Genomic DNA, 13216 nt, shown 5'->3' with positions numbered 1-13216 from the left:
CTGAATTTGCCACATGAACTAGCATGACCAAGCTACCAGGTTGCCTCTGAAGCCAAGGACCAGCAAAGAACAAGTTGTCCCACTCTGGGGTCTGTGATCTGAGCCTGGGAGCACCCCTCTCTCTCTGACTTGAGAGAGGGCCTAGACAAGTAGCTAAGACTAGACACATTCTGACCATGATCTACCCCAGATCAGGACTCCAGCTTTTAGAATGAAGTAGAAACTGCTGAGAACAAACAGGCAAGGCCTCTCACCTGGCCACAGCATGTCTCTCTGACCCTGCCCTTTCCTCTTGGCTAGGTCTCTGTGAAGGGCAAGATCCCACCAAATAGAAAACACAAGATGAACTCCCTTCAGTCATCTTACATTCTGATACAGTCAAGCCATTCACTTGAGAAATCACACACACGTATGCTGTTAAGTCATTTAAGCATAGTATCAACAACCTGAACCAAATGAAACCTTGAATTTGAGCAATCAGCCTCTCCCTATTTAGCAAGCAATGGAAACGCTCCTGCAACAAAGTTGTCAAACCGAAACAATCCTGGTTATGGTCTATGACAGCGTCTAATCCAAGAGCTTTTTCCAGGCTCTTAACCATTTTCACACTAAACTGTATGCTTGCTTTTCTGAAAAAAAAAAAAACCAAAACATTGTTTAAAATACACCTTTCTCCTAGTAGGCTCTACAGTGCTCCTCCACATTGTGGGCTGCCTGCTGGGTTCTGCCAAAGCCACCCCAGGCAGCCAGCACACAGCAGGCTGCAGGCCAGGGAAAGCCTTGCCAGGCCTGTGGCACGCTGCTGGGCATGCAACAATCTAAGAGCTGTACTGCTGCAGCAGTACACACAGACATGTGGCAGAGCCTCAGAAATATTTTTGAATTTTTTGGTTCAGTAAGTGAAATTTTTTTTTTTTTTTTTTTTTTTTTTTTTTAGTTTTAAGAGCAGAGCTGCTAACACCAGATCTCTGCTGAGAATCTGCACAGCATTTGAGAGCTGGGGACCTTGCTATGGACAACTAATGCTCTTCTGCCTAGTCACACATTGAATGCAACCCGTTTTTTTGCCAGTTATCCAAGCACCTCTATTAATAACCCCATCTTCTTTACAGTACTGCCTTGTGCCCTGCTTTTTGCTTGTCTCAGTTTGTAAGGACTTCACAGAAGTGAAGGTGTCTCATTTGCAGGAAGGGATCGCACCTGAAGAAATCATTGTAAGATAGTTTGGATTTTTCCTACTTTATTCCTTCAGAGCAGAAGGAATTTGACTGGACAGAAAACAAGCTACAAGCTGCATCCCTCACAGCTTGCGTAGGAGTCAGAGACCAGTGAGAGATGCACTGTATGAAATTTCCGGAGTGTTCTTCTTCCCTCCTCCCCTCAATTTAGGGATTCCCTTCCCTTCTCACCCTTTCTTCCCTCCCTCCCTTTAATTAAAGCCAGAATACGGTTTTAATTAAAGCATGCCTGGATGGTTCTACCTTCTCTGATTATCCAAGAGAGATGGGGCATCACTGCACACCCACGGCAACATGCCCATTTCCACTCCACGACAACTCTCCAGCTTGTAGCTACAAACAAGACTGTCCTCCGTATGGTTTTAGGAAAAGGCAGGGATTTGTTAGAGCAGAGGCACTGCAGCCCCTATTCTCCTTGGCTGGCAAATAACCTGATGTCAAACATCCCCTCTGTAGCGAGGGACCTCAGCTGTACTGGCCCATCAGATTGTACCTCCTGCCTAAAGTGCCATGACAATGCACAGGTGAATAAGCTGTGCATAGCTGCTGGGTACACAGTATTCATCAGTTGTCTGCATTGGATCTGCCTGATTTTGCACATCCTAATATAATGTAAACTTAATATAAACCTGCCCCCTTGCACATCCTGATTTAATGGACTAAGAGAATTCTTTCAACAGCTAAATTAGGCCAGAAGCGCACACAGCCGGTGTTACTATGACACTTGCAGAGCATACATGTGTTAAGCCTCAATATGAAATTAAAAGGAAATAGAACTGGTGAACTGACATTTAGGAGCAGAGGTCACTTCAGGCTGCTGCATGACACTCCCTTCCAAACTCATACCAACTCTCCCAAACTCCTCCATCTCCAACCACTTCTATTGAGGATGAAACACGGCATTGCCTATTCCGGCACAGTAGCTTGCAATTTACTGCACCCTCCTGCTTTGGAACTTCAGAGGATGGACAAGTACACACAGTAAAGCTTCAGACTTACCAGACAGATTCACACCACCCTATATCCTCTTTACTCATCCTGTCTGCTGGCCTCCCTTAGCAGGATCCTATCTGCTGTGGGCTAAGAGCACATGGGCTCAGTTAGTGAGCTGCAATTTGACTACACACCAGTCTCCTAGACAGGCACGTACGGCTTATTGCATTGCCACCCGTGTACTGCAATGAACCCTATCTGCCTTGTAGCTGTAATTCCAGGCTAAAACGCTACTGTGGGCTTGCAGCAGCCACCACCAGCATCTACCCAACAAACTAGTAAGGAACCAGGATGAGAAGTTAAAGGCTTGAGGCTATAAAATCCACCTCTGTCCTTGAGCACCACTTCAGCCTTTGTCCTTCAGAAACAATCCAGCAAAGATGTTCCAGTTCACATACTTGTCACCAGATTTCTCCCAGCAGGCCCATATAACTTTGTCGTTGACAAAATCCAGGCTGTAGTAACAGCTTGTCATCAGCAGGTGAAGCCTCTCAAACGAATGCAGTACTCAGCCACTGCCAGCTCACGCTCCAGCAAAACGCTTCTCTCCCCCTCCCCTGCAAGCTCTAAAAAGCTGTGATTACAGCATGTAAGAGATACACAAAGAAACAAAACACAGTGTTGATAAGCACAGCCGTTCTTTAGCTAGGATTTCAGCCCAAAGCCTAGCAAGCCTGAAAGTCTTTCCTCTTCTGCGCATAACACAAAGGCCTCTCACTGCAACTAGGTTCTCAAAGATCCATCAATGTGCAGAAAAAAATACCCACTTTCCTCTCTTGTATTTCTCACACCATGTCGACCACTGTACACGCTGGTATGTATCATTCGGCTTGTCCCTGATGAGGGGATGCCATTCCCCCTTCAGATCTCAGAGACCTCCCGTTGGAGCAACCAGCAGATCTCAATTTTGGAAATGAAAGGGTTTTGCCACCAGCAGGGAACTCCCTTCAGCAGCACACTCTGCAGCATCGCCCCTGCTAGGGCAAAAAGCACAGTCAGCCTTTGAGCCACCAGCACCACTGCACAGAAGTGTCATCTTAACACCAGGAACCCAGTTCTTCCCCAACAGAGAACAGCCTCTTGGGTCTGCTCAAGGGCCCTGGACCTGCGAAAAACTCCTTCAGTACCCTTCTGCTTCCAAGCATACTGGCCAGGCTCATGAAGGGGCTGTGCAGGACCTGCAGGGCTGTCACACAGCCACAAAGCATGTGCTGCAAGAGCTCCCACCCGCTCCGAGATGCTTCAACACCTTCTGCCAAAGCAGAGATGAAGGTCTTGTGTGGAGTCTGCTCTCAGTCTCCTGCTCCCTGCATCACGCTATAGCTGGGTCCTGGATCTTGTATCATGGTGACCCAGGGTTAAAACAAACGTGTTAATTTGCTCTAGATAGAAAGCAACACAGCAGAACCACCAAGCAGGTAACAAGTGCTGAAGTCACTGCAAAGCCACCAGGGCTTCACTTGTCTTTCTGTCATGGAAAAGCAAAGCTGCCAAGGAGGAACCAGCCACTGCTGAACAGCCACATGCCCAGCAGCACTCTGGGGAAACCAGCCCAGCTGGCAAGTCTCCAAGCCCAGCAAGACTCACTCTTCTCTCCAGGCTTACATGATCCACTCCAGCAACTGCAGAAGCACTATCAGAAACCTAAAGATGAAACCATCCCTCAAAGCAAATCTAGCAGGTGAAGCCCGCAGTAGGTGAGCCCATTACAGCTATAGTTATCCATGCACTAAACAAGGAGCTCTTGGTGATGAAGCCCGAAGTACAGCATCATGGACAGAGTGTGAATTCACACGTGAAAATAAAAGCCTGCTGTGAAATTGTCTGCTGCTGAAGTATCTTGAAGTTATCTTTAGAAGGGTAGCATAATGTCTTTGTTAGCTGCTTTAAAATAAATAAAAAACTGCCGAGACAGTAGTCTGGGAGCCTATTTAAAAAGCGATAATCATAACTATGTGACTAATCTGGGCTACATATAGGCTTTCACAGTTGTCAGCTTCCTGGCATGAAGTAGTACAGCTAAAACTCAACTCTTCCACATCTGAGGTACGGGAGTCTGAATTGCCGGTGGCTGTAAAAAAGCCTGTGATCTGGATGCTCAGCTTTATCCATTTAGAGGTATTGCATGCAGTTAGTCCATCCTTCCTCACGCAGTTAAAGAAAAACTATTAGCTACGATGCACAAGGGAAGCAATCGGGTTTAAGCTGATTAAAATCAAATAATACAATGCAAATTATGTTTCTGCTTTGGCAATAAGAGAAAAGGTTTACTTTTTCACCATCCCTGTAAGTTGGACAGTCCTCAGTAAAAACAACTCCATCAGAACAACTCAGTGTGAAGGTTCATCATGGAGAACCCAATTTCTGTCTCAGTGACCATGAGAGCAGGACACCCCACCACCGATAGTAGATACATCCTCCTGTTTTTAATACCTATATCTGAACACCCTTTAAATATCATCAAACTACTTTCCCTCCTGTCCAGGGGAGATTTCATTTCAACCCAGGCTAGGTTCATTTCTCCAGAAAGTAGACTGTATGAAGATTGAAAAAACAAAAGGCAAAATCCACATGTCGACTTTGACAATCATCCAACACCCCGTAAAACTGAACCAAACAAAGGCCATTGGGGCCTCCAAGGACGCTGCACAGAAGGGCCATCAGGCAGCAGCATGCACAGCAACACCAGGACAGTGGCCTCTCAGGCAACCAAGACACCTGGTACAGTTTTCCTAAATATGCCAGTGTGCACATGTAAGTTCTGTACGGCAAAATGTCATCACCCTCAACTTCTGAGCCACCAGTGATGGCAGAAGGAATACTCACGATTTGTCTCTCCTGCATGCCCGTCTCTGAGGGCTGGCTTGCCTTCGGCGAGGGGACAACGACTTACCCCGTGATCTCTCTTTCGTCGGAGAATGGGCACTTGATGGTTTCAGAATCTGCAAGAGATGGGGGAGGGATGGAAAAGGCGTTCAATAAAGGCAATGATTCACTGAAAATAAAAAATAAAAATAAAGGGCCTCATAGAGCAGCAGGGACAGCACACAAAGAGCCTTCAGTCCCTTGGGGCTTATTCAAACCCTGCCCAGGTTAAGAGGAACCCAAAGCTTACCATGTGATAGCCGTTCAGGGACTCCCTGCAAAAATTAGTTGGTGTCACCAATTCAGTTACCAGCTAAATACTGAAAAAAGGTCTCATCCACAGCCTTCTTCAGAGCTGGCAACAGCAAGGGATAAGAAAAACAGCTTTGAGCCTCAGCTGAAGGAAACTCATGCAGACAAATCGCCCTCTCCAGCTTTCCTCTCTATAAACAGAGGCAGACAGTTGAGCTCTCTGTGACAGTGGGACTTCTCAGTAGTAGGTCTCCTGTCTACTTGCACATTTGCCCACATCCCCCAGGCCTCTCAACCACCATCAGCATGACACTCACACTCTGGGCTATTTTTAAGACCTGATCCTCAAAAGTCAGCCCCCTCACCACAGAAGCCCTCTGAATCAAGGGGCTCAAATTCTGAATTAACTCGAGGGAAGAGTCAGATGCAGGGTGTTCAGCCTTCAAGGGTTCAGAGCTGCCCTTAAGGCACTTACAAGGACTGGACCCAATATCACAGCTCAGCACGCACACAGAGCTGGTCCCTCTATCAAAAGCAAGTACTAAGTTCAGTAAGTCATCCACTCACATGGACTTCTTCAACTAGTGCCTGCTTCAGCTGTTTATTCTCTAGATGGTATTAAAAGTGCATGAATAGAGAAGAGGAAAAAAGCTTCACTACATCTGTAATGAAGCACATGTGCTTAAGGTGACAGTATGGTACAAGTCAGCCCTCAAAACTCCTTGGCAAGGCAGGAGAGGTGGCAGCAGGATGTAGGGACTACGCTACAACTGGCAACACTCACCCCAAGGTCAGGGCCAGGGGGCAGGTGCCTCAGCCAAAAAGGCACGCGGCTGCTACGTAGAAACCATTCCTCAGGAGGGCAGGGGAGGGGAACCCAGAATAACTTGGACACGATGCCACATGCCTCTCTGCGAGAGCTAGCCCCATACTTAGCAAGACACCTGCTCTGCTCCTGCTGCCAACAGCAGGCTGCAAAGGCACCAAATCCCCTTCAACCATGGCCACAATCAGCTCCTCACCCACGCCAGCCCCAGAGGTACAGGTCAAGGACGCCCCGCATCTCCAAGAGAGGCTAAACCCTCCAGCCCCCTGGCAGCCTGCCTTGTCTCCCCAGCATTTCCCTCTGGGCTTCTCAGTCCAAAACAGCCAGCTGGGAAGCACCAACCTGTCAGGGACTCACTTTCCTCATCTTTCTCACATAACCTACTTTGTGATATAGCCAACGGTCGTAGGCATCAGGCAGTGCAGGGCAAGCCCACTGGCAAGGGGGGATGGAGAAGCAATGACCTACACGCTGTCCCATGGGACCCCTTGCAGCTCAGGTGCAAAGAGCAGAGATCCCTACCCATGACAAGGCCACACACCCCACCAGCCCCAGCCATGCTGGTTCTTCCCAGCCACCTTCTTCCAGAGTCAGTGAGAAAAGCAAACTGGGCAATAGCTCCTTGAAGGCCAGAACAACTATGGGTTCAAGCGTTTCCCAGGCTAAAGGGGAGATCTTTGAACTAAAAAACAGCTAGAAGGGCTTGAAAACAGACCTAACCCTGTGGGAGAACCACCGAGACAGATGTATGCTCACGCCCAGCCCACCTGGTACCACCTTCATCTCAGGCCAGGGTCAGTCTGCTGACATGGAGCAAGACCAACCTCTGCAGGATGGGACAAGGCACATCCACCTCCAAGTCCACCACCCTTCCACACAGACCTACCTTCATCCTCATATCCCTGGCAAACTTCTCCAGCTCCTTCCTGACTTCTGTGTGCATCATTTTGGACACATTGAGGACCAGCTGTTTCCACTCAATGGGCTGAAAGCTGTGCGGCTCATGTGGGACGTACAATCCAATTTTTACTTTTTTGACTGAATGCAAGTACTTTTTATAGGAGTCTTCAAATTCAAAGATGAGGTCACTCAGAGTTCGGTAAGTTAGAGGTTTGTCCATCAGATCTGATCGTCTGCTCATGCCCAGTGAGCCATACCGGCCGTTGCAATAAATCCCGAGCACCACATGATGAAAATAGTTCCCTGAGAAGTGGGTTTTAAAGCTGATGGGGAATCGTTCCACAGAGGGCTGCCCGTTCGTTAAGTATCTGGTGGGCACTGCGTCAAGGCAACAACGGTGCTGGGAAGGGAGCACACACAATTACAACTGTAAGACATCTTTAGCAGGTTTTTTTAACTGTCAGGACAGTTCTTGCAAACACAAATTTATTCTCACTGTGCCCCTGAAACAGTCAATGCTACCAAAGCCCATCTCACTGCTTGGAGAATAAGATGCAATGGGGTTCAGGCAAGGAGGGGCCTGACTCTTAACCACACTTCAGGGAAGGAAAAAAAACCACAACAGTGTTCAGGTCAGCATGCCAGAAGAGACCACTCTCCCCAAATCTGTGGGAACTCCCCCATTTTATACCAATATCAAACTCCCATGCTCCCAAAAGTGAACAGTGTTTCCCTCCATTTCATGTGGGAGCCTGGTACAAGTCAGATTATTGATCCTCATTTTCCCACGTCTTCAAACAGTACAAAAAAATCTGAATTTGTTTCTGTCCAGGGTGACAGTCTGCCTTTTCCATCTGTAAACTGGCCCTCGGCATGGCCACTCCTCATACAGGAGTGTTTTTGCATGTTACCTTTGTAGCACATTGCTGAGATGAACAAAGTAAAGCTCCCAGGTGGATAATTAATTAGATAAGCACAGAGACATGGTCAGGAACAAACACTTTTAGAAAGCAAAGTCTGTGCCCTCAGTCAATGGCTGGCCAGCGTCGTAGATGATCTCAGGGGGAGCTACGCACGGGTCCAGGTCATCTTGGGAGGCTGCTGGCCTGTGCCAGGGGGAGGACAGACTGAGATTCCCTCATGCAAGCACGTTTGCGTCAGCACCTACGTTGCACGCGGCTCCCTGCTGCTAATCCCCGGACAGCTGAAATCCACCCTGGCTCCATGTGCTGACACCTGGCCCCTAGGACAGCAGGCACCCTTCCCCTCTGCAGCTGAGCGCCCCACCCACGCCAGGGGAATGGAGAAGGGGGGACCAGAAAAGGCTGCAGCAAGACGTTCCGGGCTGGGGTTACTCCAGCCAGAGGCACCTGCTGTAACCCCAGAGCCACTGCCAGAGGCAGATGCAGTCAAGGCAGTTGGTCAGGGCAGTGCCAGTACGAACTACACCGGCCTGAGGGGCAGCGCTGCCAGGATGGCACCAGGGCAGCCTGGTGGAGGAGAAGGGCTGGTTTCCGCCAGAGCTGCGGGAACTGGCTCAGACCAGGGTCCTGCTCTGGGGATCTCCAGCATCCCCTCCTCCCCCTTCCCTGTGCCCAAAACGGAGGTCTTTAACAGCAGCAAAAACAGAGCCACTGCACAGTTGAAATGCTCTGGGATGTTACTGCGGCCAGCCTTCCACCCCTGTCTGCATAGCACGGCCGCCCAACAGCTGATGGGAAACTGAACACAAAAAGCCTTTGTACCAATACAATAAAACACAAGTCAGGCTTGGTTCTGGTTCTGCCCAACCTGACACCCCACCTCGCCAGCAGTGCAGCTCCCTCGGATGCTGACCCCCTGCCTGCATCCCACATTTCACCTCTTCTCTCTACAGGGATGCAGGAAAAGCATCCAGCAGCTCTCATCTGTCTCTAAAGCATTTTCTTAAGGGGATATTTCACCTACCTGACACTTGTTGAATTTCACATATTCAAACTTTTGCCCTCCAGGTGAACACAGAAAAGAAATAGTAAGGGATTCGTGAGCTGCCCAGAACCTGAGGTAGAGAGCAAGGAGTTAAACCCCTGTACAAAAAAATCCACATGAAAAACACATTGGCAAAAATCTTTCAGAACAGCCACAGGGAAGCTTTTTGGTTCAATGTCAAAACATATTTAATTGTGTTCCGTGCTAGATGTCATCAGCTTTAGCAGTCTGGAGAAAATGTATTAGAGGGTATAGGAACGGACAGTGCTGTGGGCCCAGCTCCTGGTGCACTTCAGTATCTGTACGACAGGAAGTCTGGACGAGTGCCCTAAGCAGAGCGCAGGCCTCCCTACTGCACACACAGCCCCTCACTCAGGCAAGGCTACATGCACCCACCTCTGCCCATCTGCCACCGCGGGCACCTACATCAAACATGAGCACCCTGCAGCAACCATCAAAGCTCACCCCAATAAGAACTACATTGACACAGAACAGAAATAGCTCGATTGCCTTTGGTGGTCTCTCTGGATCATTGTGGCACTAGGACTAGCTTCTCCAAGAAAAACCCCACACCTTCAGTAGAATTAAAGATTATAAATACACTGCAAGCTCAGAATGGGGCCCAGTGCCGTTTTATCAACTGGAAAACTCAGCCCACAGTCACCTTATTTAAAAGGTCACCTTGCTCCAGTCCTTAAAAGGAACATCCTGTGTACATCAAAGTCATGTTACAATAATTTGTGTCCTACAGACAGATTCTTGCAGAAACCCATTGTATTTATCATTCTGTGTGACTGAAAAAGCAGTATCTTTTATTAACACCTATGAAGCTTTCAAACACCACCACTATTTTTCCCCCTCATTATAAAAGCGTTTTCTCTCTGCTCCCCAAGTGCCTTTCTATTAAGTCCACACAAAGCTTTGGTGGCCACCTGCCACACATACACACTTCTGCCACGAGGTCTCAGAGAAGTTGCAATTTAATCTCATTAAATACTAGGTAGGAGTAAAAGAATCTTTTGAGGACAGAAATTACCCACCATCAAATAACCCAGCAACAACTGCTGTGGAAATTAACCTTTAGGTACAGGTTGCTTCTGCTGAGTGACTAGTTAATGAGAGTCCCCACCCGAGATGAAATACACAGCAAATGGACTAGAAAGGCACGTCAGATGTTCCCCTCCATCCATGCATCATTATTATTTCTTTTCCTTTCTGCTCTGGCCAAGGAGAGCTGTATTGTAGCAAACAAAAAGGCAACGACACAGCGATGCCACAGCTGTAATCACACTTTTGAGCTGGGACTGCAACTGCAGGATGGAGAGTCAGGGAGTAAATTACATGCCACAATACAGCAGCAGCGCAGAGCGGGAGAGGGAAAAAGCAGCTGTAATGAAAGCTCGGTGGCCTCCCGATCCCAGGTCTTCATGTAAATCAAAGCAGCACAACAACAGCACTGAGGGATGTTGATCTCCAAGGAGATCACACAAGAGGGACACTAATCTTCTGGCTGGCTACCTCTTGCCCCAATATCCCTCCTCTTCCCCCACGCTCAAGAATTGTCACGCACAAGGACAATACCTGGAGCTCCACCAGGATCTCATAGGAATGGGTCGGTACAGCATGTCCCCATCCCTCGGAGATTCCCGAACCCTGTCCACCCTGATGCTCAGCTCTTCTGCAGCCTCATACTAGCCCTTCAACCTCAATGTCTTCCATCCCACAGAGACACTAGTGCCTGCCAGCTAGGGCTGTGTGTATTAGGCAACTGATGAATTCTGCTCTCGTACCCTAGGAGGCTGATTTTGAAAGAGATCGGTTTGGGTCAAAGTAACAAGAGAAGCATTTGGCCCAAAGCATACAACCTGCTTTGTGGGTGACAGGCCATTGAGGTAAGCCAGTATGGCTCTATTAACAACTAGGCTTTCTTGAGTGCACCAATACTGCTAGCAGCCTGTAGAAAGGGCCAGATTTCCCATGCCAGCACACAGCTCCTACAGACCCGCAAGCTGACACAAGCACATCATCCTCCAAGCCTCAGGTTGGTGTGCTTCCTGCAGTCCCTTTGCCTTCACCACCCAGGCTCACACACAACCTAGCTTAGATACTTGGGAGACATTCAGCTCCCAGACACAAATACAAGCAAGACTTGGGACACAGAACTTGCACTCTGGCCACCACCTGCACCTTCCGGGGCAGGGCAGCAAACGAGAAGTAGCATCCTTAGTTCAAAAGAAAAGGGGAGAATTAGTTAAGGTGTTAGTGTAGTCAACCCCTTAGTTTTAAAACTCCAGAACAGAAAGCATCTGGATGGATCTTTAAATCTGCACACTCATACAATGATTCAACCAATGTCCTTCTGCAGTTTGGGGGATTTTTTGGTGTTTTGGTTTTTTTCCCCACCTCCTGGTGATCTGTAATATCAGAAAAGTCCCACAAAGTCGTCCCAGCATCTTCCCCCACTCTACACAGATGCCCCCACTGCAGAGCACAGAGCAGTTCCCAGCCAGAAGAGACACGAAGCCCTTCACCTTGTTTATTTGCCAGCAGCAACTTTTATTAAAAGTGTTCTTACTTGCCTCTTTTATTATTAATAAATAATCAGAGCAGGATCTTTCCATGTGCCAGCACTGTGGCTCCAGTCTTTGAATATTTCTGGAAATAGGTCTTAGCAGCTGATAGCACCCCCTGGAAGAGCAGCTGGCTCCCCATGGCTAGGTGAGCTTGGGTTACTTGCCACCAGCAGTTTTCCCACCACCCCTAGGAACTGCAGCCAGCTGAACAGGAGGCAAGGGGACACGCTGCAAAGGACCTCAGCCCACCTGTGTCTAAACCAGCTTCAACAGGAGTTTAGCTGGGGGCGGAAAAAAACCCGGTGCCTCAGCCAAGCTGACAAGCAGCAACTATGCAAGAGGTGCGCCGGTGGCAGGTGAGGAGACGAGTGCCATCCCTGCGCCATGCCCCCTTCCTGCAGCACCAACAGGGACCCAGACCTGCAGAGACCCCCAGGGGCAGGGGCCATGGGGAGACCATCCTCCTCAGAGCCCCAAAGGAAAAACGCCCAGATTAAGTCAGTGCAGCAAGGCCCTGCAGAGCCCACAAACAAACCAAGACAGTCTCAAGTTTCAGAGATAAGTGCCAGCATCAATTGTTTGACCAGACCAGCCTGCCAATGTTGATGTCTGAGCAGGTCTAAGCACCCAGCTGTCCCTGTGCCCAGACTCACAAAGTGCTTCTCCGCTAGCTGCAGGAAGATCCAGCATCACTCCTGACACCTTCTGGTGTCTCTGCTACAAGCCCCACTCTGCCTTACAAACCAAAGACAAAAAAGGTAAAGCCTTTTTTGAACCTGATATTGAGCAAGTGAGTGCTCACTGCACTGCTTCTGCTAATCAGTTTGTTGTTTTTTAGCTTGAAATTCTCCCTTATTTAACTTGGACAAGATGACATTGCAGTGCTTCACGTCTTAGAGCTCAAAGGTGTTTTTGCTGAAGTCTGGTTGAGACGAGCACAGAAAACCACAGGTTGTCTGGTCCTCTCCTCTCCAGCTGCTTGCAAAGGCTGGGGAAGTGTGAGCTGGCCCCCCGAGCCATTGCAGCAGGCTGTGCCACTGGGCACAAGCAAGCTGGAGGGGATGACAGCAGGCTGAGGAGAGAGGAGGCAGCTTTATTTATGCTAGCAATGCTGTAGCTGCCAGCTCAGAGTGAGGAGGTGGAACAGGAGGAAAATAAACCTCACGCTTCAAAACTGTCAGATAACGCTTCAGCAAAAACAAAAGAGCTATTTTTCTGAGAAACCAAGCAACTGCTTGCAACTGGAAACACTTGGAAAAGTTTCCAACCACAGCCTAGAGTCAGACAGTATTTCCCACAGGCTCCAGGAGTGCTGAGATCCCAAGCTTGGGATTGCTTACTGTGAGGCAGAGTGCTAGTGAGCCCACATCTGGATGCCGTCTGCACAGAGAGCCCAGGTTCCCCCCAGCAGCTCCAGTGCCCACAAAAGAACCGCTTGAGCAGCTGGCTTAGCCTCCCAAAGTGGGACTATCAGGCCAGCATCCCTTGTTTTTAGGCACCTGTTCTCCAGTGCCTGGCTGCAGTCTGAGGTGACCATCTTAAGATTAGACCGCGACAATAGAAGCAAGTAAAAGCTCTCCCCCAACTCCCCCCAGCTACCA

The 13216-nt window shown here is 48.8% G+C and overlaps 1 protein-coding gene across 1 annotated transcript in view; it reads right to left on the bottom strand.

Moving 5' to 3' along the window:
* Positions 1–13216, bottom strand: part of VASH2 (vasohibin 2) — a 27882-nt gene that overhangs the window by 413 nt on the left and 14253 nt on the right. The window contains exons 4-5 of the mRNA XM_010290110.1: positions 7061–7442; positions 5058–5173 (exon numbers count right to left, since the gene is read on the bottom strand). Coding sequence (XP_010288412.1) covers positions 5058–5173; positions 7061–7442 — 498 coding nt within the window. The remainder of the gene's footprint in view (positions 1–5057; positions 5174–7060; positions 7443–13216) is intronic.

This window comes from Phaethon lepturus, unplaced genomic scaffold (genome assembly GCF_000687285.1).
Source record: "Phaethon lepturus isolate BGI_N335 unplaced genomic scaffold, ASM68728v1 scaffold45260, whole genome shotgun sequence".
Classification (NCBI taxonomy): domain Eukaryota; kingdom Metazoa; phylum Chordata; class Aves; order Phaethontiformes; family Phaethontidae; genus Phaethon; species Phaethon lepturus.
This window is presented reverse-complemented; position numbering and strand designations above follow the sequence as displayed.